Source organism: Ursus maritimus, unplaced genomic scaffold (assembly GCF_017311325.1).
Source record: "Ursus maritimus isolate PB19 unplaced genomic scaffold, ASM1731132v1 scaffold_4, whole genome shotgun sequence".
In the NCBI taxonomy this organism is placed as follows: Eukaryota; Metazoa; Chordata; class Mammalia; order Carnivora; family Ursidae; genus Ursus; species Ursus maritimus.
Window position 1 is genome coordinate 68,080,394 of NW_024426552.1, and position 26,595 is coordinate 68,106,988.

Sequence of the window (26,595 nt, forward strand, 5' to 3'; positions counted from 1 at the left end):
ATGACCTGAGCTGAAATCAAGAGTCAGACGCTTAACTGACTGAACCACCCAGGCACCTCCAATAGTACTTTTTAAAGGTAAAATTCATATACACTGAAATGCATACACCTTACCTATATACTTGACAAATGAACACATCATTTGTAATAGATACCTCTCTCATGATGTAGGACATTTCTACTTTGCCTGAGAATTCCCACACATCTCATTCCCAGGCAATTCCCCTCACCATGCTACAGTGTGTGTGTGTGTGTGTGTGTGTGTGTGTGTGTGTGTGTTTTGACAGAGAGAGAGACAGCCAGCGAGAGAGGGAACACAAGCAGGGGGAGCGGGAGGGGAAGAAGCAGCCTCCCAGCGGAGGAGCCTGATGTGGGGCTCGATCCCAGAACGCTGGGATCACGCCCTGAGCCAAAGGCAGAAGCTTAATGACTGAGCCACCCAGGCGCCCCTACAGTGTGCTCTTAAGAGATAACCACTATTCTGATTTTCTCACCTTAAGTTAGTATGAAAGGCAGAATAACAGTCCCCAAAGATGTCTAAGATCTAATCCTGGAAACTATAAATATGTTTCTTTACATGACAAAGGGGAATTAAGGTTGAAAGTAAAAATAAGGTTGCTAGTCAGCTGATCTTAAAATAGGGAAATTATTGTAAATTATCTGAATGGACACATGTAGTAAAAAGGGTCCTTAAAAGTGGAAGAGGGAGGCAGAAGAGGTCAGTGGGATGCAATGCTGGCTTGCAGATGACTTTTGGTTAAGAGTCCAGGAATGTGGACAGCTTCTCTCTAGAAGTTGAAAAAGGCAAGGAAATGTATCCTACTCAGAGCCTACAGAAAAGAACAAAGCTCTGCCAGCATCTTGATTTTAGCCAATGAGACCAAGACTTAGACTTCTGACCTTCAAAACCATAAGATAATAAATTTGTGTTTAAAAATCTAAGTTTGTGGTAAGTTATGGCAGCAATAAAAAAGCAATACAATTAATTTTGCTTATTCTGGAACTCAAAAAATGGAATCATATGTAATTTTTTTATCTGGCTTTTTTTGCTGAGCACCATGTCAGGGAAACTCTTCATGGTTTTAATACTTCAAGTAGAATGGATACATTATTTGTTAAGTGTAGGCTTAACTTAAAAAAAAAACCCAACAACCTGCCAACCTGTTTTTGAAAGTAGCTCTGCCATTTTGCACTCACACCAGAATGTATCTGAGCTCCAGTTGCCAACACTTGCATTGTCAGTCTTTCATTTCAGCTCTTCTGGTGAGTGAAAAGTGGTATCTCACTGTCGTTTTAATAAGTATTTTTCTGATGACTAATGATACTGAGTATCATTTTGTGTGGGTATTGACCATTTATCTTCTTTTTGCGAAAGGTCCATTCTTTTGCCCATTTCTAAATACATCAGTAATCTCAAAAATAGTTTGCTAAGAAGCCAGACACAAAACACTACATAAAGCCTGATTTCATTTATACGAAACTCTAGAAAAGGCAAAAGTATACTGACTGAGAGCAGATCAGCAGCTGCCTGGGGCTCAGTGAAGGGGAAAGGACGTATCCAGTGTAAAGGGGCACACGAGTGATGGAAACGCTATCTGTCTTGATTGCGTTGGTAGTTTCATGACTACTACCATCATTTACCAAAATTCACCAAACTGCATACTTAAAACAGATAAATGTTATGATTTGTAAATTACATTTCAATAAAGCTGTTAAAAAATCTGCCAAATTCTTTTGTCAAAGTCGACGTCCCATTTTACAATTCTGTAAGCAGTGTGTGAGAGCACTGGGTGCTTCACAACCCCACTAAACATTTGGTGTTGTCACTTTTAATTTTAGTCATTCTAGTAGGTGCGTAATAATATCTTGTGCCTTAATCTACATTTCCACGATGATTAACAATGTTGAGCACTCTGGGGTCCTTTTGGTCATTTGTATATCTTTCTTTGTCAAATATCTAATCAAGTCTTTTGTCCAATTTTTAACTGGTTTGTCTTTTTAACATTAAGTTGCAGATACCCCTTATAGTTTGGATATAAGTCCTCTGTCACATAAGTCCTTTGTCATTCATATATATATATATATATATCTCAAATATTTTCTCCCAGTCTGTGGTTTGCATATTCATTTTCTTAGTATTTTCTTTTCATGAGGAGATGCTTTTCATTTTGCTGAAACCTAATTGATCATGTCTTTTTTTTTTATGGTTATTGCTTTCTGCGTCCTTAGAAATCATTGCCTATCCCATGTCACAAAGATATTCTTCTACACTTCCTTCAAAAAGTTTTATAGCTGTATTTTTTGTTTGTTCTTAAAGAAACTTTTTAAAAGTTAGCTTAATTAGAAATCTAAAACATGACAAGGCTTATTTTTAAAAAATGGTCTATTAGCATTTTATTTAATAAGCATGGGGTTGAAAAGCAACTTTCAATGGTACAGATTTAAAATAGTGTTCTTCTAGTGCTGAATTTTGTATTCCATATATTCTCACATAGTTCATGCACATAACTTTAATTTCTGTAAAATGAGGTTAACCATTTCTACGCATATGTCTTTACATAAAGTGAAAGCTTTATGTCAATTAAAGACAAAACAAAACAGGCGCCTGGGTGGCTCAGTCAGTTAAGCATCTGCCTTCAGCTCAGGTCACAATCCCAGGGTCCTGGAATTGAGCCCTGCTTCGGGCTCCCTGCTTAGTGGGGAGCCTGCTTCTCCCTCAGCCATTCCCCCCACTTGTGCTCTATGGTTCTATTTCTCTGTCAAATGAATAAATAAAATCTTAACAAAACAAAACAAACAAACAAAAAACCTTATGTGAACAAAACACAGTCTTTGGAACTTACCGTTTATTTTTTTTTAAAGATTTTATTTATTTATTCGACAGAGATAGAGACAGCCAGCGAGAGAGGGAACACAAGCAGGGGGAGTGGGAGAGGAAGAAGCAGGCTCATAGCGGAGGAGCCTGATGTGGGGCTCGATCCCAGAACGCCGGGATCACGCCCTGAGCCGAAGGCAGACGCTCAACCGCTGTGCCACCCAGGAGCCCCTTACTGTTTATTTTTTGATAAAGATTTTACTTTGTAGTAATTATTATACAGATCTATTTGTCCAATGTATTAAATATGTTCTGATTATGAAGATCTAAACATACAGGTACATTCTAGCTATCGTCCTCATTTTCCCACCATCCCCCATCAAAATAGTTAGCAAAAAAGGGGCGCCTGGGTAGCACAGTTGTTAGCCGTCTGCCTTCGGCTCAGGGTGTGATCCCAGCGTTATGGGATCGAGTCCCACATCGGGCTCCTCCGCTGGGAACCTGCTTCTTCCTCTCCCACTCCGCCTGCTTGTGTTCCCTCTCTCGCTGACTGTCTATCTCTGTCAAATAAATAAATAAATAATCTTAAAAAAAAATAGTTAGCAAAAAAAAAATTCTCTCAGCAGAATTCTAAAATTACTTTTCTAGCAGTGCCTGGCTGGCTTAATTGGAAAAGCATATGACCCTTGATCTCGGGGTCGTGAGTTTGAGCCCCATGTTGGATGCAGATATTACTTAAAAAAAAAATAAATAAATAAACTAAAAAAACTAAAAAAATTTACTTTTCTAAGAGAAAAGTAGTTAATTTCTCCCAACTTTTTACTTTGGAAAAATTCATATCTACACAAGAGTCAGGAGAGTAATACGATGAATATCCATTTGCTCTTCATCTATATCCCCGAACTGTCAGTATTTAAGTAAAATGTCTTATTTATATCGTCTATGTGATAGGTCTGCTTTTATGCTTGTTTTAGAGTCCAGATCTTACACATAGGCACCATATATGTTTTATGACAGCAAAGTCAGGCTGAGGTGCCCGATTTTAAAAGCTTTCTAATGAAATTATACATTAAGCCACACTTAAAAAATCCTGCGGCTGCCAAAAGAAGTACGTATATTTCAAGATTTACTGAAAAATATTTTAAAATATTATGTATTTTTTTCAAGTAAAGATTTTCTGATTTCTAGAGGATATTGTTCTATATGTTTATTCTATCAAGTGGCCAATTGAGATAAGCCTAAATTTACTGTGATATTTTTCAACATAAACAGAATTAAGATTCTCTGCATTAAGCTATCATTTTATTTATCTCCTTTATTTGTTACCTTTAGCTTCTCCACATACTCACTCTTGCTCAGAGTTGAAACTGATAAGATTAAAGTGAGGCATACAGGTTTGCCAACTCCTGGGCTTGCTCAAGATTTTCTTGGTTTTAGAACTTATAGGCCTGTGTTCCAGGAAAACCCTTAGTTACAAGCAAACCAGGACAGATGGTCACCCAACGAAGAAATATGGCCTTCAGGAGGCCTGGCAGAGTTCTGCCAGCCAGGCTCCAGCTATGCCCTGTCAGAAAGTCCAATCTCCTTAATAAACTACCTAGCATAACATGGACTCAGACGTGTAAGTGCCTTCTCTGTAGCAGGAATTTGAACTATGAGTCAGCAGAGTACAGTGAGGAGCATAAAACATGGCTATTTTTATAGTTTAACAGATCTGGACTGACAACATGACACCATCATTTACTAGCTGTGTGACTTCAATTAACTTGCTTAACTTCTCTCAACTTGTTTCCTTGTAAGTTAAAGAAAAAAAAGATTAACAACATCTACCTCACAGATTTGCTGTAAAGACTGAGAAAACATAGGCTAAGGATTTGCACAAATCCTATTACAAAGTACGAAATAAAAGTTATTATTATTGTTTCTATGAAGAATGTACCCTTAAGAGAGCATTTGCTGTTACAACAAGTCACTACATCTGCTTCATTTGGGTTTAGTTCACCAACCATTTATTGAATGTCACACAGTGTTCCGATACTAAGAATACAAATATGAATAAAGGATGATCATTGCTTTCACAAGCTCAGGCTTGTTGGAGAGAATTCTGTTACTCGGGTTGCAGAAGCAGGACATTTCTTACCAGTGGCTTAGTCTTTCCTCAGTTTTGGTTCACTGCCACATTACTATACATAAATATATTTAGTCTGTAATATAAAGCTGGTCAGCAAAAAAGCATAGGTCACTATAGATCACTACTGAAAAATGTATGTGCCATTGTATAAAACTTAAAAGTTACTGCAACAGTGCAACTTGCTAAAGGAGTTGGAAACATTTACATCTAGAAATAAATAAAACATTTGTGACCTTTATAAAATGACTTAAGGAAGATTGGTTGTAGTTTATATATTATACAAAAGTAGTTAGAAAGTTATATGTAAGGATTCAAAGAAAAGTACTACAGTGTCTAATTTGTACTGAATCCCTGAAGAGCTCCAGGATTAATAAAAATTCTCTTTAGCAAGACAGGACTCTTAGGACTAAACTGGTCCTAGATCACAGTAGATAGCTAGTAACTAGAATGCCTAATATTTACATAGGACTTTATGGTCAACCAAGCACTTTCAGAAACAGGTCATTCAATCCTCAAACTATTGTTAGGGTATAACTGGGGTAAATAAAGATCATGTTGAAGAAACTGAAGTCCAGAGAGGTTAAGTCAACTGCCCAGTAGTACAAACATTCTCACTCTACAGTGGCATTTTGAATAAAGGTACTGCCAACTACAATGCAGTTTCACTAATCCATACCTCAGTAAAAAAGACATGAAGGTACAATACCCCATTCACCACTGCATAAGGATTGAAGGAAATATTTTATTTATATTACATATAAAAATATTATCTAGGACATTCTAAAACAATTACAAACAAAGTAACAAAACTCCAGAAGAAATGGAAAATATAGAATACAGATAAATCTAGTGAACATGGTGAGGGATTATTATAGGGACTGGAAGACATCAGATCTATAATTACTAATCCCTTTGAAGGGACACAACATGTTTATGCTATTTAGACTTTCCATTTAGGATACATTTCTCCATGGATTCAAGCCTTCTTTTTTCCTTGGCAAAACCACACATGTCTCCTGCCAGGTTTTTTTTTGAGAAGTTTTATATTTTTAAAGTATTATGATGAGGATTTCTATATTAAAAAAAAATTAGGCCAAGACCAATTAGTCCTCCAGACTAAGGACAGAATGGCAGAGAGAAACAGGTTCTGCAATTTGCATCACAAGCCTCAATCAAAGCTCACTCTTCCTATAGGGGCTGATGCTTCCTCCTCAATCTTCAGACATACCCTCACATACATGTCCCCAGTAGTCATCTTTAACTGCCGGACACTCAAATCTCAGAGGCAGCAGTAGCAGTTTATGTTCCTACTCTGCTCTTTCAGGAGACGAAAACTTTTTCTTAACAAAGATTATTAACTCCAAGGGGGAAAATTAATTAGTGTAGATGTAAAATAAAAGCTAGATTATTATTTTTATTTTTGTTAAAGATTTTATTTATTTATTTGACAGAGAGAGAGAGAGAGTGAGTACAAGCAGGGGCAATGGCAGGCAGTGGGAGAAGCAGACTCCCCGCTGAGCAGGGAGCCTGATGCGGGGCTCGATTCCAGGACCCTGAGATCATGACCTGAGCCAAAGGCAGACGCTTAACCAACTAAGCCACCTAGGGCCCCTATGTTTATTTGTTGTACATCTTTCAAGAGTACAGGACTAGAACACATTTAATGAAAATTCTGAATAGGAAAAACAGAACTTTTTTCAACAAATAAGACAAGAGTTCTATATTATAAGCAATTGAAGAAAGAAAAGGATATAATGAATGGAGAAAATTTAAAAATTCTTGGCAATAATGGTCTGCGTCCTTTCATATTCTCCCTACTGTCAAAGTCCTTTCTCCGAGAGGCCTAGATCTAGCAGAGTATGCCAGACCTAATCCCTACCATCTGTCAAAACCTTCTATGTCTTATGCCTTAAACTTAACATTACATACCTGCTTTCAGTCTTCTCAGAGTTAAAAGTGTTAGGACTGAGATGTTCTTGTAGGAATCTTTTATAGGTATGTATGACATTGGTTAATTTCTCCTTGAGTATTTGTACAAATGTACTAAAACTTGTATGCTTAAGCCACCAGATTAGAGCATAATGTCTATGAAACTCTTCAATCTAACAGCCAGACCAAAAAAATCCCAGAATGTCATAACAAAGTTGCTCTGATAACTTTAAGCAGAGGAAAATCTGGAGGAAATAACATCTGTGTGACCAAAAAAACCCCCAGAATGTCTTTACAAAGTTGTTCTGATAACTTTAAGCAGAGGAAAGTTAGGAGGGAAATAACATTTGTGTGACCAAATTGACTGTTCATTCCTTTAATAAATACTTGCTGAGTATCTACTGTGTGTGCCACTCAGCTGAACCAGGGATACAGTGATGGAGAAGGAAGCCACAGTCTGTGGCAAAGGGCAGAAGTCAAGTCACTTTGGAGTAATACTTAATTTACTTAAGAAATCAGTTTCTGGGGGCACGTGGGTGGCTCAGTCAGTTAAGCATCTGCCTTTGGCTCACAGAGTCCTGGGGTAGAGCCCTGCATTGGGCTTCCTGCTCAGGGGGGAGTCTGCTTCTCTCTCTGCCCCTCCCCCAGCTCGTGCTCACTCTCTCTCTCTAATAAATAAAATCCTAAAAAAAAAATCAGGTTCTGTATTTTTAGATAGCTTGAGATTACTCCTTTACACCATAAACGCTTACTTAATTCTAATAATTTCTGATGAAAAAAATTTACTGTATTTAAAATTAAACTGTACTTAAAATTTAAACTTAATGCATATTTCCCTTTACTAGAAATGATGTATCTAATATACCTTAGCATTTTCTTGATGAGCATCAATTATGGTACTGTGCTCTAACATGGCAATAGCTTAAAATATTACTGAATTATGGAGAGTTCTTTGCATACATGCCTACTGGCATCAAGGTGCTATGTTTTTAGTGTTACTGCTTTTAAATATCTTGTTAAAATTATGAAATATGTCATATAGATAAAAAATGAATATAACAGACATAGCTTTTAAAACATGAGACACTGGGGCGCCTGGGTGGCACAGTCATTAAGGGTCTGCCTTTGGCTCAGGGCGTGATCCCAGCGTTCTGGGATCGAATCCCATGTCAGGCTCCTCTGCTGGGAGCCTGCTTCTTCCTCTCCCACTCCCTCTGCTTGTGTTCCCTGTATCACTGGCTATCTCCCTCTCTGTCAAATAAATAAATAAAATCTTAAAAAAAAAATTTAAAACATGAGACATTAATATCTTTAAAGCCCCCTTATACCTCTTTCACAATGACTCTTCCTTCCTCTCAGAGTTAAGCACCAACTTGAATTTTTTAATATGTGTCTGCTTTTTATAATTTTATTTTTTCTTAATTACCTTTTGTGTACTTTTAATATGTCTGCTTTCAGAAACTCTACCAAAATAGAAATTTGTCAATCTGTTTTAGACTAGGATACTGAGAAGCTAGCTCATTAGGACTGTGCTTTTATGTCAAATGTGACAGGTCCTAAAAGAAGGCCAGAGGGGTTCTCTTTTGAATAAGGCCTACATGCATTAGGGCACCTTCACGAGACATCTATTTTGCCTGTTAAAAGGCCTTCTGAATTTTATTACGGCTGCTTAAGAACATTCCAGATGGTTGGGAATGCCAAGGAGATAGCCCTGTAATCCAGGTGTTATGCAGCTGAAGGATTCATAAACTAAAAGATCCTGAAGTGACATTAATGGTCATCAAATCCAACCTCTTCACTCCCTAAAGAAAAATGAACCCCCAAAAGTTTGAATGACTTGCTTTAAGTCACAGAATTAACGGCAGGCAGAGCCAAGGTTAGCATTCAAGTCACTCAGACCAGTGGTTTTCAAGTAGGGACCCCCAGGGGGTATTTGGCAAGGTCTGGAGCCGTGTTTGTTTGTCTCGCTGGGAAGGTACTACTGATAAACATCTTCTGACGTACAGGACAGCTTCCCACAACAAAGAGTTATCTTGCCCAAAATATCAATAGTGCTGAGGTGAAGAATCCCTAACGCAGAACTACACTTTGTCAGATCGACTGTTTACTTAATACAAACATTCTGAGAAAAACAGTGTCCAAATAGGTTATTTCTCTTTAGTTAAACATTGAGGCAGATTTAAGGGTCCAGTTTGATTCCCTATGAGACAAAATACGTTAAATAAAAAAATAAAATACACTCACCAGGAGCCAAAACCCAAGGGTCTCCTATCATAATCTGGCAGATCTGGAGCAATCTTACAAGCCTGTATGTTCAGGTACTTAAATATGTGGATTTTGCCTTTTATACATATCTAAAGAAAGTAACATATAAATGCAACCAAATTATTACTCATCTGAAATATATGTGTTCCTTGTTAATAATCACAATCAGCTTTTTACTTATTATATATTAGAAACAGAAGGCATTTCTATCAACTACATACAGCGATATTAAGAATCAAATACTCCTTATAACATGTTATTTTATGTGTTTAAGTGGTAATAAATACAGATTTTTGTTTTCTAGTCAAGAATAAATTTCAGTAACATATAAAATAAATAATTTATGACTATGAACACTGACAGAATACCTAATAAATTTATCACACTGATTAGCTGGGCACAGTCAGGGATTTAAAGCATTGTTCCCCATGGATTACATCAGCAACTTTTGCTTTTAGAAATCCAACAATCATGTACATTATGTTCTGAATCCTACTTTCTATAAGAGAGAAAGGCAGGAAATGATTAAATATTAAAGTTATATTCCGTTGACAGAAGGCAAAATATAAATTCTTTAGGGTTATGAGATCCTTCTATAGTTATGAAGTTAACTCATAAAGTTTTATAGTTGCCACCCAGAGGCTTGAACAAGACTATCATCAACTGCAGAGTTCAGATGCTACAGTGAAAAATACAGGCTGGCACATGCTGTGATGAGCACTGGGTGTTATATGCAACTAATGAGTCGTTGAACACTACATCAAAAAATAATGATGTACTATATGTTGGCTAACTGACCAAAATAAAAAAATTAAATTAAAAAAAGAAAAATAGGGGCGCCTGGGTGGCACAGCCGTTGGGCGTCTGCCTTCGGCTCAGGGCGTGGTCCCGGCGTTACGGGATCGAGCCCCACATCAGGCTCTTCCACTGTGAGCCTGCTTCTTCCTCTCCCGCTCCCCCTGCTTGTGTTCCCTCTCTCACTGGCCGTTTCTATCTCTGTCAAATAAATAAATAAAATTTTTTAAAAAAAAAAAAAAAAAAGAAAAATAAAGGCTGGTAAAATTTTTCAGATTATGGGATGGCTAGAATCTATATGTAAAGTTACCTTATAATTACTTTATTATTAAATAGTTTCATATCAGTCACTGATAAACAAATGACCAAACTGACTAAAAGATGAACTTAAGATTTTAGAAAATAAATAGGTACAAAAACGATGGTCAGAAGAAACGCACTGATAATTTTTAATTCTGAGAGCCAAGTATTTTTGTCTCTCGTGTTTATGTTGCTTACATTCAAGTTTTATTAGAAAGAAATTAACTCAAATTGTATTAGAAAAAATTCAAGAAGAGCCCCTCAACTTGAAAAGTTAAGCCAATTTAGTGAAAGGAAAAACACTTCTGGAAATATTACCTGTCCTTCATCCCATTTATTCAGGGCTTCTAAAGAATGCATACGTGTGTGCATTTATTTTAAAAGAACTTCATTTTCAACAAAAAGATAAATGCATAGAACTTCAGTTTTTAAATTCACCCTTTGTCAGAAAAGTTCCCAACGCCCTTCAGATCCCTAGAGTTTACCTGCGCAGGAGGAGACTGCAGGGGATTGTTGTCTAGGGTGATCATCTGCAGGTGCCTGAGGTTCCGGTAACAAACAGGGATTGCTGTAATCTTATTGCAGGAGAAGTCTAACCGTATCAGAGGCAACTCCGCCAGCTCTGCAGGGTGACAAAACGGAAACGAACAATTCATATATTTCAAACTAGACAATTTTCACAGGAGCTTCTAGCTAAATACAGTGAATTTAACATATGTATCTCCTTTCTTAATGATGAACTGATATTGTAAAATGAACTCTAGTTGCTTAAAGATGGGAATACTAGTGAGAAGCAAGCTGTCTGACCCCTCACAGAACTACAGAAACCAGAGGCCTGATACCACAGAAACGTAGGCATATCCCAAGGGATTAGATGATAGTCTGTACAAAGAACAAGTTAAATGCCTAAGTCCCCAACCTCAACTCATGCTGCCCTACGCTTCTCCAATCCCCACAGGGGTCAACAAGTTATTTTCTAGTGAAACCGAATCAAAAGATTTTGAATTCAGGAATCTTAGGCACAGTGAAAAGTCAGGATGAGTTGCCAGCTGCAAATGGAGGATTTAAGAGGAAGTCTACACAGTGACGGGACCTCAGTCACTTTCTTACCCAACCCACCCCCTCCCCAGCTCTTGAATGCCAGTAGTCAGTCCCCTCTTACCCATGGGGGATATGTTCCAAAACCCCCAGGGGATGCAGAAACTGCAGACAGTACCAAACCCAATATATACTGTGATTTTTCCTATACATACATACCTGTATACATATACATGATAAAGTTTAATTTATAAATTAGGCATGGTAAGAAATTAACAACAATAACTAATAAAATAGAACGGTTATAATAGATAGTGTAATAAAGATTACATGAATGTGGTCTCTCTCTCTCTGCTAGAAAAGGTGGGAGGAATTAGCCATTTGTACATAAAAAACTAAGCAATAAAAAAAGACAAAAACAACAACAAAAATAAGATGTATAAACAAGAAAATCAGAGTGTATCAACTGAATTGGCAGGGAACAAAATTTATATAGTTGTAATAACATAAACAGTAACACTTTGATCAAAAGTTGTGATAAAACTACACTGGAAAGATAGCAGGAGGGAAGTAGAGGTATGATCGTGATAGTGTTTAAGAAAGTTAAATCGTCATCTACTAGGTCGCCAGGGTGGCTCAGTCAGTTAAGCATCTGCCTTTGGCTCAGGTCATGATCCCAGGGTCCTGGGATGGAGCCCTCATCGAGCTCTCTATTCAGTGGGTAGCCTGCTTCTCCCTCTCCCTCTGCCTTCCACCCTGCCTACTTGCGTACACTGTCTCTCTTTCTCTCTCTCTAATAAACAAATAAAATCTTAAAAAATAAAAATAAATAAAATAGTCATCTACCATAACAGGAAGCTGACATAAGTGTCAAGACTGATAAAACCAGCAAAGCTTATTAAAGCCCGTCATTTAGAAATATGCCAGCAAATGCCAGTGGAAAGAGTCAAAGGCGGAGAAAGTAGATGCTTCTACATATTAAAACTGGGGAGGAGGAGGGCTGCCTGGGTGGCTTAGTTGGTTAAGGGTCTGACTCTTGATTTCAGCTCAGGTCATGATCTCAGGGTCATGAGATCAAGTCCCACACTGCTTCCTCACTCATCAGGGAGTCTGCCTGAGATTATCTCAAACTCTCTTCCCCTTTTCCCCTCTCCCATGAGCATGTGTGCGCACACACACTCTAATAAATACATAAATCTTAAAAAAAAAAAAAAACCAACTGGGGAGGGAAATGGTTGAGGCAGGGGAATGCTATTATTGATTTTGAGCTTGTTATACTCGACTTTCTGAGCAATGTATTACTTTATAACCAATAAAATTTAAAATCAAAATGGCAATAAGAGACATACTATCTTATCTACCAAATTGGAATATGTTAGAGACCACCAATTAATGAACATGAACTTATGTAGCCATCTCAGTTTATCTGAATATGCTGAGATTACAAGATAAGCTGGTAGAAAACCACTTAAAACTGTTTGTGTCACTCACCATTTTCTTGGTAACACACATTTAAAATCTGATACAGAAATAAATCAGATGATAAAACTATTAGACTGTAATTGTCATCTAAAACCCCAAATTTTCATTTTCACTAAAATCCCAATGTGTTCATTAACTGATTTTATATTAAGACCACATTATTACATTAATAAGCCTTTAAAGATCAATCACAGTAGGTGGGTCCTGAGTAGAAGGGTAATCTTGGATTAAAATTTTGGGTTATAAGGCCTGTGCCATGATTTTGGGTCAGTTCTGCTGGGGGCCTTCATTCACATTCCTGAGGGGGTAGAAAGCAGACCCAGGAGGAAATGAGGAAGGGCTCTAAAAATAAAAAGCGACTGAGGGGCGCCTGGGTGGCACAGTCGTTAAGCGTCTGCCTTCGGCTCAGGGCGTGGTCCCGGCGTTCTGGGATCGAGCCCCACATCAGGCTCCTCCACTAGGAGCCTGCTTCTTCCTCTCCCACTCCCCCTGCTTGTGTTCTCTCTCTCACTGGCTGTCTCTGTCAAATAAATAAATCAAATCTTTTAAAAAAAAATAAAATAAAAATAAAAAGCGACTGAGAGGAAAGGTATGCAGGATTTTGGCTAGTCTGACTGCACTAAGTGTATAAAAGTGGACTAAAAGGTCACTTATTGAGACATTTTGACATCCAAAATGTCAAAGTCACACCTGTGTATGTTAGAACTAAAAAGCATACTAGATCATACTGGTGTTAACATTAGGATTCCACAGTGAAGCAAAAGCTTCATTAGTTAATTCAATATTTACTCCGTAAGTCATGTTTTGTAGAAGAACCTGAGCATCATGGTCATGAAAATACCTTCTAAAGGACAGAGATTAAGGGAAAGTGGATGGGAGTACAGATGACACAGGAGTTGCTAGGAGCTAATAACTACTATTGCTCTCATTTATATATGAAATTTTCCATGATAAAATTAAAGAAATACATAATCTGATCTAAGTTCTCCCCATTTTCATTTCATTTTACAGCTTCTTTCATGAATTCATATTTTGAAGGATTGATAAATTATACTTAATTAATTTATTTAATCATTTTTATCATTTAGATACATATACCAGAGCCTGTAGTGAGCCTAAGATAACCAGCCTCCCAGTGCAGTCTCCCATTCCATTCATTCTTCATTCTACACATCATCTCCAACCATTAATTAGCCTCTATCTGAATATTTCCAGGGAAAGATAAAGTTCAGGGCAAGTCCATTTTAAGTCAAATGCAAATTGCAGGAATGTTTTTCATTACACTAAACTATTTCCTCATCAAAAACATGATCTATTTCTCCCAAGTAGTTGCACTTACTGAAACTTCCAGGGACCCTACCTTGAGTAATTTTAACTAATTCTGACAAGATCTAAAAATACAATCACTGGTTAATAGTTATTGGAGTTTTTTACTGAAGACTCTAACTTTAAAATCCACAAGGAAACAGATAACATACAGTAGCTGAACCACTGTATCTCAAACATTGCCTGTAACTCTTAACACATTTTTGTCTTATACCTATCAGTCTGAGAGATCTTCAAGATAAAAAAAACAAGCAATAATAAAACAATTACTTCACAATTTCTTACCTTCAGGCAAACGTACTAAGTGGTTTCTTCTTACATTAAGGTCTCTCAAGGCCTCCAAATTACCAATTTGGGAAGGTATTGTTTGAATTTCATTGCAGCTCACATCCTATCTCAAAAAAGATACAAAGTATTGTTCTAATATTATAAACTTGTCTGCTTTAAACTATGTGTAAAATGAGGTTAGATAAGATAATACCTATGGTCTATCTTAACTGTAAAAAAAAATTATTATTCTGTGTCCAAGAATAATACCACAGTTTATATTAGCATTTAATTCTAAAAACTTATAGGCTTCTGACTGATTTATAGGCTTCTGATCCATTTTATATGGATCTACAATAATTTTATGAGCAGAACAAAAATTAAATGATGAGATGTGGACAGAAGGCCGAGGATCAAATCAAATGAAAATTCTAGTGAGAAGGTAAATTAGAAAAAAGTATAAAAACAGATCCATTTAGGACAATATTTTATTTTATAAGTGTTGTAATGAAACTAGAAGAAAAAACAAAACAATGATAAAAATTATAGTGATAAAATCAATTGAAAGGAAATCCTATTTTCAAAATACCAGGTCACCTGCTCAAGAATATAAAATAAAAATGCATTGAAGATGACTCAAAAAATTCTTTATCAAACCGAAAGTGAGGGAAAAAGTAATAAAGTACACATAACTCATAAGCCATGGAAAAAACAGATACTGCTCTATCGGCATCTGATCAAGCTGGTACCAATACATGTATTATGTAGGCTTTCTGGTATCTTGGTCAACAGCTTGATTCCGCTACTTCTGAGAAGAGGCTGACTACAGATTCCAAGATTGACAAATTCAGTATTCCATAATTCTGCGACGAGCCAGAAAAAAGTATAAATCCATGCATAACAGCAGGAAGCTGTCTAGGTTAATAAAAGCTCCAAGATGCGTAAAAAGACAATATTAATAGACTTAGAAAAGATCACTTACCAAAAACTTCAATAATCTCCAATAAACTTCAATCATCTCCAAACATTATTTTTAAATTTTCCCATAACATTCTTAGAGAAAATAATATTACTTCTACTTTTCCTACCAATTAATGACTAAAGTAGAATCAGTAGCTATACTTCTTAGTCCAATGCTCTGGGCATCAAAGTTAAAAGGAAAGGAAGTCGAAAGGATAGGGAAAATTGAGCCTGAGCCAGAAGGTAACAATAATTTATAGTATTTCTCTCGGAAAATGTATATCTTGAAAGACAGAAGTTTACTCTCACTTAAAAACAAAGGGAAGGGGCGCCTGGGTGGCTCAATTGGTTAAGCGTCTGCCTTCAGCTCGGGTCCTGATCTCAGGGTCCTGGGATCGAGCCCTGCATGGGGCTCCCTGCTCGGTGGGAAGTCTGCTTGTCCCTCTGCTTCTACCCTTCCCCCTGTTCGTGCTCTCTCTCTCTCTCCAATAGATGGATAAAATCTTAAGAAAAAAAAAAAAAAACAGAGAAATAGAGGCACCTGGCTGGCTCAGTTGGAGGAGCATGTGACTCTTGATCTTGGGGTCTTTAGTTCAAGCCTCACACTGGGTGTACAGACTACTTAAATAAATAAACTAAAAAAAAAAAAAAAAAAGGAAATAAAGGAAAAAAGCAATAAGGATGTTGTGAGAACATGTTCCATCAAGTGGGAATCAGGAGCTTTGGGATTATTAATTCTTACTCTGACACAAACTATTTGTATGACTGAAGGTATCAATTCACCTCTTTTGTAGAAAGCTAAAAGCTCCTTCTGTAAGACACAGCTATCTTTTAGGTATTTATGATTCAATAAGCAGAAACAGAAAGTTTATTTGAAAATCAGAATCTGAATCCCAAGTAAAATTTACTATTAGTTCATGTTAATAAACCAAGTTCTGAAGAAATGCCAACAAACATATATTTTGGACTTTATTCCCTAGACCTAATTGTCTCTAAATAAACAGTGGTTTAGTATCTAGACTCCAGATTTAATATATTTGTATATTTTTACATGTGACCTTTTATATTCATAATCCACCTGAAAAAAAGAGAAAGCTAATGTGTGATTCAGTTAAATTATGCGTGCATTTTTTTATGATGTCTATCTTTGTTAATAAGCCTACATAAACTATCCTCCCAAATCTCAAGGATATAATTATATTTGACCATTTCAGAAATATAAAACGTGGGCTCTGAAGTTAAGGTAGATTGGTTTCAAATTCGATTTTGGTTATGGAACCTTGTGCAAATTTCTTAACCTATCTAAGTGCTACTTTCCTCAGCTGTAATATGATGATAATTATAATACCTAATTCATAATGTTACTGTGGTGATTAAATGGGAAAAGCCCCATTCCCACACCCAGAACATAAGTACTAAAGAGTAACAAGGAGTAGTATATGAAAGTTAAGCTTCTCAGAAAACATAAGGCAGTAAAGCTTACTTTAGAGAGGGAGATGGGTGCTAGAGATTGCATGTAAGAGAAAAAAAATAAGCCTGATCTTTGACGTGCCCATTCCCTGATAGGGACTAACCAAAAATCAGAACACTGATGCTATCAAGATTTAACTTGAAAAATTCAAATGCATTATTAACTTATATCTCAAAAGTTTAATAACATAGAAATCACTGAATATTGGTTAAATTTAATTCCAATGACTCTCCCAGTCCATGTGGGCCTATTAGACCTGTACTTTCAGTTCTTTAACTCTGTGCTGAAGCACTTCAGTACTGATCAACCAGCAAAACTTCACTATTCATACTTGAAAAAAACTCAAAAACACACCTTAATAATGGGTCTTTACCACATAACAGAGTATGGTACGGCTATGGATATACATACATGTGGGACAGTAAAAAAGTAAAACATTAACTTACAAGTTCTGTTAAATGTCTGAGATGTCCAATTTCTTCTGGAAGTGACACCAATTTGTTATTACTAGCAATTAAGACTTTCAATGGTAAATTACACAAGTGCACTGGTAATGTTGACAGTTGGTTCCGACTAAATGGGTAAGTAGAAAAAGAGAAGAGTCAGAACCCACCACTCAAGAAAAAAATTTCCATCTTTCTTATTCTATACTCAGTAAAGTGACAAACGTAAGTCTTGGAAGGAACAAACAGGATATCAGATTTGGATTCTAGCCTTCATTTCCTCACGTATCACCATGCTTTTGAGCATAGCATTATCTGCTTTTTACAAAGATTCCTCATCTGAAAATTGAGGATTTTAATACCTCCTCTACCTATCCTACAGGGCCCTGTACCATAAAACTCTTTTGTAAATAATGCTGTGCTATATAAACACAACATATTATTTTATTAATGTTACGTACGATAAAGGGATTTAAAACTATGGTAGATGACTATCATCCTCTCCCCTTGTCTTCCAAAGAGGAGTTATAAACATAAATGTAGTTGTAATCTACTTCCCTCATCATTACAGACATTATAATCAAACGTACATAAATGATCCAAATATAGTTCTATGGAAAACAAGTGACAGGTTGTGATTTCAAATATATCACATCAGCTGAAACATAGATATGGAATCTTTTACTTACACAAAAACATGGAAAATCAGAACCAAAAGTACACATCTATCATTAGGATAAAAATAAGTTAAAATTTTACTTATATAGATCTAACCTTTTAATCTCCAGGGTCAATTGGCCCCACTTCCAAGACCTTTTGCTGATTTGACTAATATAGATCATGAGACTTTAAAACTTTTAAAATCAGTAATAATTCTGTTCTGGGGCTCTTGGGTGGCTCAGCTGGTTAAGCGTCTGCTTTTGGCTCAGAGATCCCAGGGTCTTGGGATCAAGTCCTGAGTCGGGCTCTCTGCCAGGCAAGGAGCCTGCTTCTCCCTCTCTTCCCCCCTTATGCCTTCTCTCGCTATCTCTGTTGCTCTCTCTCAAATAAATAAAATCTTAAAAAAAATAATATTTCTATTCCTAGACATTTACCTTAAGGAAAGAGAAAAATAAACATTTACATATAAGAGTCTCTGCCAGTATTTTATTTATCATGGCAAAAAACTGAAATAAACTAAATATCTGAGAGGGAAAACGAGTTTTAGAAGTATATAAACTGTACAATAAAATGTTTACATATAAAAATATTTCCAAAAAGAGTACTTCAAGACAAGGGGAAAAACTCATTTAAAAATTTAATTGAAAGCCTGGAGAAAAAGGAAAACATCACCTGTAATTATAACTCAGATACAACATTTTGATGAATTTTCTTTATACTTTTCTACATTTGCTCATTTTCTCCAGTGAACATTTATAACTTTTATAATGAAAAAAAAAAGTGAAAGAAGTCTTCCAAGATATGAAAAAATAGAAAGGAGTTAAACAAATGCATTTACACATTCAGAACTTAGTACACAAAAATACAAAATCACAAGAATGAAAGTACTTTCAGATCTATTCTCATTTGGTAAAACTTATTTGAAAATGTAATTGGAGAATCATAGCTTACAAGACTATTGCAAGCCTATCAGGCCAATGACCCTTACAGTTTGTTAATTATTGCAAAGCTAAAGACAAAGGGAGAAACTAGGAGGACATAGGAAATATTGTTAATTCAGCCTAAGAACATGTATAGATACTGCAGATATGAACAGATAATGTAAATTTTAGTGAAAGGGAAGAGAGAGCTGAAAATACCACATAAAACTAATTTTTTTTTTAAAAAGAAACAACATCCTTACCTAATATTTAAGAATGTTAGAGCTTGTAGGTTTAGAATTGCCTCTGGTATATACCGAATACAATTTTGGTATAAGTTGAGATTCTCAAGAGAAACAAAATGACATGCTTCTATGGGAATTTCTGAGAGACGATTTCGTGACAGATCTGAAAGAAAAAATAAATTAAGTTTAGGGTTGATCCTTAGATCTTATTTTATTGAAATGTTAGCTAAACAAGCAGGTTTCATAATTGTCTGAATTCCTAAGAGTTCCCATCGTGAAGAATGGTCCAGAGGAAACATTCAAATGTATTGATCAATTGAAAAAACCATTTTAAAATACACCTCTCCATCTTTTTGCTGGGAAATATTCATTCTTTCTGAGTCTCCACACATACTTAAAAAATAAAACCAGTATTTTTTGCAAGTAACACAAATTCTAAGGCATATCTGCCTACAATTACACCAAAGATCATACTAAGTATCAAATATCCTAGGAAACAAACTGATCCTAAAATCTAACTTCCCAAAAGCACAGACAACATTCTGAGGTTTTTAAAAAAGCAAAGCAAAACTAAAAAAAATACTGCCCCCTTTTTTTTTAAGATTTTTTATTTATTCATTTGAGAGAGACAGAGAGAGCCAGCAAGAGCATGAGCAGGGGGAAGGGTCAGAGGGAGAGGGAGAAGCAGACTCTCTGCTGAGCTGGGAGCTGGATGAGGGCTCCTGGGATCATGACCTGAGCTGAAAGCAGATGCTCAGCCAACTGAGCCACCCAGGCACCCCATTATACTGCCCCTTTCTTTACTATCAAAGATTATCAGGGTCATGTCAAAAGGAGTCAGGAACCATTTTTGCTCCCAATGGCCAAAGATGAGACAATCTGAGCTTCAATAAAGACAATAATTGCAAAGGACTCAAATCTATCACACATATTGAATTATACTAATTTATAATGACATCTCCCTCTTTCCCCCCAAAGATGATAGAGAACCAATTCATTATCTTGTAAACTGATAAAGTAAGGGGAAAACATTTAACTTGCCTTTCCTATATCAACTGTATCACTGAGTAACCAAACAAATGAAAAGCAGTGTCTCTGTATAAGCGTTCTTGCTACAAATGAAAAATGATAGAATGTCACCATTTTTGCAACCCTCAATGAATTAATGGATCTAAAATTGAGTATTAACAGCTAACCTTACAATAAGACAATCAGAAATTGTCTGCCTCCCTCTGGAAGAACAGAACCTCACTTACTGTCTTGACAGAGGGACAGAACCTGCGTCTAATGAAGCTTTTGCAACCTTTAAGGAAATGCAGAAGACAAAAGAATGTGCTGAAATAAAAGTCACTCCATCATTATCCATTTAGATCTAGTTAAATATACTGTGAGATTCACTTGCTTACCACTGTTTTCTCTCTTCTTCTGCCCTATCTTAAAGTCTCTGTTGACAATTATTTGGTGAGAATCATCTACTAAGAACTTTTCCTAATTGGAGGACCTGTATTACTGCATATTCACAAGTATCTTGCTTTCACCCTAACATGTGAATAATAGTTGGCTAGGTATAGGTATAGTTCTTTTCTTAGGAACCTGTAGATGTTATTTTACCCGTCTAGCTTCCAGTGTCACATTGAGTAGTCTGGCACATATCTGATGATTTTTCCTTTGTAAACAGCTTTTTTGTCTCCCCACCATCCTCAACACTCATCTGGAACTCAACACACTCTTTCCATCTTTCTTTAAACCAAAGAAATGCTTGCCTATTCTATCTTTAGTTGTTGTATCTCCTCCATTTGTTCTTTCTCCTTTGATATATATATAGATATAGATATATATCCCCGCCCCGTTTTGGTATACTCTTCTACTTAATATTCCAGACCAGGAATTTGAGTCTCAACAACAATCACCCCTTTCACAAATTAATATATAAAAAAGCTGCCCGCTTTTTGTTTTCTTTTACACTATGATTAGAAGCGTGTCTCTTTCTCTTGAAAATCTAAGATAATTTATTTTGTTTTGCCTGTTAAATCTGTTATCTATCTCTTCCAGTTTCTATTTCTGTTCTATTTCACTGGAATCACTTGTTCTAGATGCAATCCTTGTTCATCCTGTCTCTGGCTGCTGGCATTCCTTTAAGTGAATTATCTTCCTTTGCCAATTCATGGCTTGCCTCATCCTTGGAGCTCATCCTTCAAGCTGCTTTGAAAGGCAGTTAACACCAAAACAGCAGAAACAGTCTCTACAATGCACTGGAAGTAAGCTTCCACTCAGGGGCACGGTTCTGAGAACTCAAAAATTTTGATAATTGCCCCACAGGCTTTTGCCTCTTGTTTTCATTTGGATCACAGTATATTCCCCAAGCTCACATATTCCCTGTAGGCTCCTCTGGCCTGCAAGCCTCAGAGCTGTTTCACTCTGAAGTGGTAGTTAGTAACTGAAGTTGGGAAACAGATCACTACCTTGCCAAAATGCCTCCCCATATTGTACTCATTAGGAAACAGTTAAAGCCTTGGGTAAGACCATCAAGTACTTAAGACTGAAAATTTCCTACAGAATGACACTATAAATTATTTTTATCAATTCCTATTTAAATTTTATTAGAATAATTTTAAAAGTTGAAGAAATGAGGGGTGCCTGTCTGGCTCAGTCGGAGGAGCATGTGGCTCTTGATCTTGGGGTCATGAATTTGAGCCCCATGTTGGGTATAGAGATTACTTAAATACATAAACTTAAAAAAAAGTTGAAGAAATCAAAGAAATTAAATTCATTGCAAACTGCTCCTTATTTAAATTTAACCCTCCAAGATGACAGCTCCAGGCAGCAAATTAAATTTAGGCAGGGATTATGCTTAATACCTTAAACAGGATTTAAGCTCAGTCTGTTAAGCATCTGCCTTTGGCTCAGGTCAGGTCCTGGGATACAGCCCCACCTCAGGCTCCCTGCTCAACGGGGAGTCTGCTGAGTCTGCTTCCACCCTTCCTCCCCACTCATGTTCACCCTTTCTCAAATAAATAAATAAATAAATAACTTAAAATTTAGAAAAATGAAACAAATAACTTCCAACATTTTTTTATCCCCATGTAAAACAGGGGAAAAAATAACAGCAAGATACACACTAGGCTTAGATGCATTTCAACAAATGGGTACTCCTTAATTTTTTAATATTTAGCAAATTTAAGGCATAATCTATTTTTGAAATCAGAGTTTTGGATAAGGGTTCTTATAAGTTCTTCCACTTAAATTTATTTTTTATTTCAATTTGGGGAGACAAGTAGCTTCTTCCTTATGTTAACTGAGTAATTTTTTTTTACATGCTATATATTCATGAAAGAGTCATTTAGGTCATTGATCATATGACAAAAAATACTGCAACTTACTAGCGGTTTATAAAAAGTATTTTTTGTCATACTCCCTTCAAGGAAGAAATATAATTTTACAGTCAAAGAAATGTGATTTTAAAAAGCCTTTTAGGGGAGCCTGGGTGGCTCAGTTCATTAAGTGTCTGACTCTTGGTTTCGGTTCAGGTCATGATCTCATGGGTTGTGAGATCCAGTCCAGGCTCAGTGCGGAGTCCGCTTGAAGATTCTCTCCCTCTGCCCTTACCCCCACTTGTGTGCTCTCTCTCTCTCTCTCTCTCTAATAAATAAATAAATAAATAAAAATTTAAAAAGCCTTTAAGAAATAACCTTCAGTTCAAAAAATTATGGGTGTATGTTATTCTTAAAACTCTTTCCGGGGGCACCTGGGTGGCGCAGTCGTTGGGCATCTGCCTTCGGCTCGGGGCGTGATCCTGGTGCTCTGGGATCAAGCCCCACATCAGGCTCCTCTGCTGGGAGCCTGCTTCTTCCTCTCCCACTCCCCCGCTTGTGCTCCCTCTCTCCCTGGCTGTCTCTCTCTGTCAAATACATAAATAAAATCTTTAAAAAAAAAAAACTCTTTCTGGTTATAATAGCAATGATGCTAACCTGGTATATGCAGAAGACTACATAAAACATATATGTATTCAAATAAATAAAATATTGCCAGTACCCTAGAAGCTCCAATGTAGCTCTTCCTGATGATAACCTCTTCCCTCTCCAAAAGAGAAACCAATCTACTGATTTTAGTGATAATCACTTCCTTGATAGTTTTAGTACTTTATAATTTTTAGTATTAGCCACCCATTGTTGCTGTAACAAATTACCACAAATTCAGTGGCTTAAAATAACACAATTTCGGGGCGCCTGGGTGGCTCAGTCATTAAGCGTCTGCCTTCCGCTCAGGCCATGATCCCAGAGTCCTGGGATCAAGCCCCACATCAGGCTCCTCCGCTGGGAGTCTGCTTCTTCCTCTCCCACTCCCCCTGCCTGTGCTCTCTCTCTTGCTGGCTGTCTCTGTCAAATAAATAAATAAAATCTTTTTAAAAAAATAACACAATTTCATTATTTTACATTTCTGGAGGTCAGAAGTCAGAAATAAGTCTCATGGGGCTAAAATCAAGGTGTGCTGGCAGGGCTGCATTCCTTCTAGAGATTTTAGGGGAGACTGTTTCCTTCTATTTTCTTGTAAGTTGTATCCTGCAGTAGTTCCTTCATTTTCACTGTCTTCATAGTTTTCTTATATATAAACAAGCCACGGTTTGATTGTTCTACTACTGATGAACATTTCAATTACACATTGATCTAGATAAATATCTAGGAGTGAAAATGCTGTGTAATAAGATATATGGATCTTCAACTTCACAAGAGAGTAACAAACTGTTTCCCAAAGTGAAATTTACACATCTACCAGCAGTGTGGAAGAGTTCTTGTGGCTTCACATCCTTGCCAATACTTGTTATGAGATTTCTTAATACGTTTATTATGTTTAAAGATTTTCACACAGTGGCATTTCATTGTGATTTTAATTTTCATTTCCTGTATTATTAATGAGGTACTACAGCTTTTCATATGTTTATTGGGCATAGATTTCCTTTCTTGTAAAGTTTTTTGGTTTGTTGCAGATCTTTATAAATTCTGAATATGAATCTGGTGTCGATTATACGTGTTGCAAATATCTTCCCCCACTCTGTGGTTTGAAGTTTCACAGTCTTTGTGGTATCTTTGATGAGTCTTTAATACAGTAAAATGTTTTATTAATCTTTTCCTTTATGGTTAGTGGTTTTTACAGTTTTAACAGAAAACCTTCTCTATTCCAAGTTTATAACGATATATTCTTCTAAAAGTTTTATAGTTTGACCATCACATTTACTATACCAGAAATTGATTTTTCTAGTATGATGTGAAGTAGGAGGCCAATTTCGATTTTTCCTACAGGAATACCCATATATCCCAGTGATGGCTATTGAAAAGACCATCTTCCCTCCTATTATTTGCCAAGAACACCTTTGTCACATCCAGGTGTCTATATTTGTATGGGGCTATTTGACCCATGGCTCTCTAATACATTGCACTACTTGTCCATCCTTATGTCAATATTACTCAATCTTAATTACCATAGCTTTATAATAATTCTTGACATCTAGCAGAGTGATGTGTTCCTAAACTGCTAAGGTATTCCTACCACATGGTTCTTCAACTGTTTCTTGGGCTTTCTAGGTCCTCTGCATGTCCTTATAAACTTTAGAATGGGCTCGTTTAATTTCATAAAAACACTTGCTGGAGATTGCAGTAAATCAAACATCAATTTGAGAAGAAATAACACATTTACAATATTGAATCTTTCAATCCATGAACATCTCCATTAATTAATAAAAGCCACCTTTAACTTATCTATTAATAAAATTTTGTAATTTTCCTCAGAAGGCTTTTATACATTGTTTACTTGCTTTATCCCCGGTTTTTATTATTTTATAAATAATAATTTTAGCTCTATTTTCTAACCACTAGTTACTATCAGAAATAAAATTGATTTTTATATATTGATTTTATATCTGGTATTCTTGAACATTTTTTTTATTGATGTAATTTATCTGTAGAGTCTTCTGCATAGTTTTAAATCCATAATTACATGGTTATGTGAATATTAAAAACTTTTTTTTCTTTCTGATCCTTATTTATTTACTTACTTACTTACTTATTGAATTCCCTTACAATTTTGGCTAGGATCTTCAGTATAATTTTGAGTAAAAGTGGTAATAGAAGGTATTTTGTCTTGTTCTTAATTTCAAAGGTTTTCCGTAGATACTCCTTACCAGATTAATGAAATTCCTTTTTTTTTTTTTTAAGATTTATTTATTTGTCAGAGACAGAGGGGGAGAGAGAGAGCACAAGCAGGGGGAGTGGCAGGCAGAGGGAGAGGGAGAAGCAGACTCCTTGCTGAGCAAGGACCCTGATGTGGGACTCAATCTCAGGGCCCTGGGAGCATGACCTGAGCTGAAGGCAGATGCTTAGCTGAGCCATCCAGGCATCCCTGAAATTCCTTTCTATTCCTAGTTTACTAAGAGTTTTTATCAGTAATAGATGTTGAATTTTCATCAATCTCTTTTTCTTCATCTATTGAGATGATCATAGTATTTTTATCTTTTCTTATATTAATATGGAATTAATTTCACTCCTTTATTCCACTGTTCCTTTATTCCATTAGTGTAGAACTGATTAGTCCTTCTCATTAAAACTTTATTCTATTACTGTGAAATTAAACTGACTTTCTAACATTAAATCTTGCATTCCTGAGATAAACTCAATTTAGTCATGGTGTTTTACCCTTTATATTAGCTGGACTCACTTCATTAATATTTGGTTCAAGATTTTAGCATATATAATCATGAATACTCATAATACTCTGGAGTATTTATTTTCTCATACTAACTTTGTCAAGATTTGATATCAAGGTTGTCTGGTCTCATAAAATTTAATTTGGGGATATTCCCTCTTTTTCTCTTGATGGAAAGAGTTTATATAGATTTCAAATTCTTTTTTTTTTTTTTTAAATAATCTCTGTGCCCAGTGTGGGGCTCAAACTCATGACCCTGAGATCAAGAGTCACATGCTCTCCCAACCAAGCAGGCCAGGCACCCCTCAAATTATTTCTTTTTAAAAAGCTTGTTAGAATTCATTGATGAAGCCATCTGGTCCTGGAATTTCCCTTAAAACAAAGATTTTTCACAACTGACTGAATGTCTTCAATACTTACAAAATTATTTAGGTTAAATAAATCTTTTTTTAATATATTTTATTTGTTTATTTTAGAGATAGAGCACAAATAGGGGGAGGAGCAGCGGAAGAGGGACAACCAAACTGTGCTGAGCACAGAGCCCGACTCAGGGCTCAATCCCAGGACCTTGAGATCATGACCTGAGCTGAAATCAAGAGTTGGATGCCCAAACTGACTGAGCCACCCAGACGACCCATATTTAGGTTTTATAAATCTTGCTGAATCAGTTTTAAGTTATTAGAGTCTAGGAGTTTGCTATTTTCATCAAAATTTTCAATTTCATTAGCAAAAAGCTATTTATAATATCCTCTTTTCTTCTTTTTTAATGTTTATAGCATCTGAAGGGATGCCTTCTATTTTCCTTTCTGACTTTGGATTTTGTACCTTCTTTCTTGATCTCATCAATGATTTG

At 36.2% G+C, this 26,595-nt stretch overlaps 1 protein-coding gene across 5 annotated transcripts in view; it reads right to left on the reverse strand.

Annotated features, from left to right (window-relative positions):
* Positions 1–26,595, reverse strand: part of LRCH3 (leucine rich repeats and calponin homology domain containing 3) — a 123,498-nt gene that overhangs the window by 52,346 nt on the left and 44,557 nt on the right. For all 5 annotated transcript variants that reach the window (XM_040621362.1, XM_040621360.1, XM_040621359.1 and 2 more), the window contains exons 2-6: positions 19,065–19,209; positions 17,225–17,351; positions 14,366–14,471; positions 10,720–10,856; positions 9,119–9,228 (exon numbers count right to left, since the gene is read on the reverse strand). In XM_040621362.1, coding sequence (XP_040477296.1) covers positions 9,119–9,228; positions 10,720–10,856; positions 14,366–14,471; positions 17,225–17,351; positions 19,065–19,209 — 625 coding nt within the window. The remainder of the gene's footprint in view (positions 1–9,118; positions 9,229–10,719; positions 10,857–14,365; positions 14,472–17,224; positions 17,352–19,064; positions 19,210–26,595) is intronic.